The 2,629-nt window shown below is 41.7% G+C and overlaps 1 protein-coding gene across 1 annotated transcript; it reads left to right on the plus strand.

The window, feature by feature from the left end:
* Positions 1 to 199: 199 nt before the first annotated feature.
* LOC118757301 (vanin-like protein 1) lies at positions 200 to 2,123 on the plus strand. The gene is made up of 3 exons (XM_036492025.1): positions 200 to 274; positions 436 to 1,790; positions 1,858 to 2,123. Exons 1-3 carry the CDS (start codon positions 200 to 202, stop codon positions 2,075 to 2,077), a joined length of 1,650 nt encoding a protein of 549 aa, XP_036347918.1. The 3' UTR covers positions 2,078 to 2,123.
* The last annotated feature ends 506 nt before the right edge of the window (positions 2,124 to 2,629 follow it).

The following is a 2,629-nucleotide window of genomic DNA, read 5'->3' on the forward strand; positions in this document are numbered from 1 at the left end:
CTTATGCAAATAAATAAAAGTTATTGGCCTATAAAAAGTGTGATAAAAATCTATGGTAATAATCTTTAGACTGACAAACTGATAAGATTCAATAAATCATGCGCGAATCGTATACCAAATTTGATTTAAAAGCCAATGCAATTTTGGTATCCATTTTTAATTAAAAAATCAACTCCGAGCAGTAAAAACACCTGAGAAAATGTGGGCGATGCATAGATTGTACGGGCCTTTGTTGTTCTTCGCTGCAGCGCTAGGACCACAGCCAACATGGCAGGTACCGCAGTGTAGGAAGAAAAAAAGTATATGAAAGGCAAAAAATTGATTTGGCATTGAATTAAATTGACAAGGTCTACAAGTATTGCCTTCAAGTTCACACCTCTTAACCAAATTTTTATCAACATTTTGGCACTAACTTTTATCCTCTCGCTCTTACAGCTTTCTCTGCCCAGCGATCCCACATATTACGCCGGCGTTGTTGAGTTCATGGTAAGCGAGAACGAAGGATCCGCCAAAGCGAGTGACAGTTATAGTCGTATGAAAGCCATAATTGAATCGAATAGCACACGCGATTTAGACATCTTAATCTTTCCCGAGTTCGTACTGAACGATGGTTCCTTCCGCACCTATGTGCCTGATCCGGCACTAAATATTGCACCATGTGAAATACCAAATTCGGAGTTTTTTCTTACTGAACTTTCGTGCCTCGCACGTTCACGTCAAATCTATTTGGTCGTCAATGTAATCGAGAAATTCTTTTGTGGTAATGACACCAGCGTGGTTGGCCGCTGTGAAACAAGTGGCCTTAATACATACAACACGAATGTGGTGTTCGACCGACAGGGGCGAGTAATATCGCGTTATCGCAAAACTCATCTATACCGTTCCGAATATTATAGTAAGAATACGTTGCCGCAGCCGCAAATTGCTACATTCACCACAGATTTTGGGGTGACCTTCGGTCATTTCATTTGCTTCGATATGCTTTATTGGGCGCCGGCAGCGGTGTTGGTGAAGGAACTTGGTATTACAGATATTATCTACCCGACCTATTGGTTCGATGAGTTGCCTTTCCTCACTGCCGTACAGCTGCAAGAAGGTTGGTCCTTTGCCAACGACATCAACTTGCTTGCCGCAAACGCCAATTACCCGAGTGAAGAAAACAGTGGCTCGGGTATTTATGCTGGTCGTTTGGGCCGCCTTACGGCAGTCATAAACGAAGAATCCACCACCATATTGCTCACCGCTAGCGTACCCAAGCGCGCCTATCTCGACAGCTACGTTGTGCCACCTGTAATACAACCCACTTTTGAGCCGCAACTGCAAACACCGCGTTTCACCAAACTCGCTCTGCAGCGCGACTATAACGTGGATATTTTTACGACGGTGCTGCTATCAGAGGACTTTACGACGACCAATGAGACACTGTGCTACGATAGTGAGTTCTGCTGTCATTTCCAGGCGACTCGTACGGCAGTCGCAGGCAACTCGAGTGCTTACGAGGCCTATCGTTACCGACTGGCGGCCTACAGCGGCTCGCGCACAACACATCAACGCGTCGATCCGGCGGCTTTGAAGGTTTGTGCTGTACTCGCGTGTACCAATGACCAGTTGTACAGTTGTGGGCACATCTTTCCCGCAAATGTGTCGGTCGCTAATAAATACTATTTTGACGTGTTGAATGTGAGCGCGTCCTTTCCGCTTGCTACCCGACGGGTAATTATGCCGACCAGCGTGGATGGCACTATGTTGCCGTTGCCGGTGCATACGTACGAGTGGCAGGAAGTGGAGAGGTAGTAATTGCAACAAAATTAAAAAAAGAAATTTAAATAATCCCCGTATTTTCAACAATTTTTTTAGCACAAACGCCACCGCCATTTCGATCAGTCTCACATATCCAAAGCTGGACATACTAACCTTTGGAATTTGGGGTAATTATTACACAGAAGTAGAAAGCAATCATAATCTGGACCCAGTGTGGCAGCCAGCGCAAAGCAAGAATTCTGGAGCTGCGTTTGTTGGTGACGTAGGACGCCTGTTAGCTCCACTCCTATTGGCAGCTGTTATCAAGCTGATCTAAGTAAACTTAACGACCAAAAAATTTCAATAAATATTTATTCGTAAATTTTAAGTAGTCTCTTGAGAGATAAAAAATAAACTTTTTTATGTACACTCACCAGAATATGTTTCCGTACAGTATTTTTTTTTAATATTTGCCATGTTTTTCGTAATAAATTTTTTTCGTTAATTTTTATTAGAAATATAGTTCATTCTGCATGATTCAAAGTTTTTACAAAATTTAGGAAAATTCGACAAATTTTCACCAAAATTTTCAACTTTTAAACAAAATTTTTTAGAATTTTTTCGCTGATGATGTTGCTCATTTTCATATAACGGATGCATGGTACAATAATTACAGGTATTGTCTTCCCAGAGAGCGCATATTCCGATCTGCCTTATTTGAAAAAAAAAACACTGTACGGAAACATATTCTGGTGAGTGTATGTAAATATTAATATTTTTAATTTCTTAACACATTGGCGCAGATAAGCACATACACACAGATAAGCATCGCACACATTTCGCAACATCTTTTATTTGCAGAAGGCAAATATGCACCCATGACTTGGCG

The sequence above is a fragment of the Rhagoletis pomonella genome, unplaced genomic scaffold (assembly GCF_013731165.1).
Source record: "Rhagoletis pomonella isolate Grant_MI unplaced genomic scaffold, Rhpom_1.0 Rhpom_scaffold_16396, whole genome shotgun sequence".
In the NCBI taxonomy this organism is placed as follows: domain Eukaryota; kingdom Metazoa; phylum Arthropoda; class Insecta; order Diptera; family Tephritidae; genus Rhagoletis; species Rhagoletis pomonella.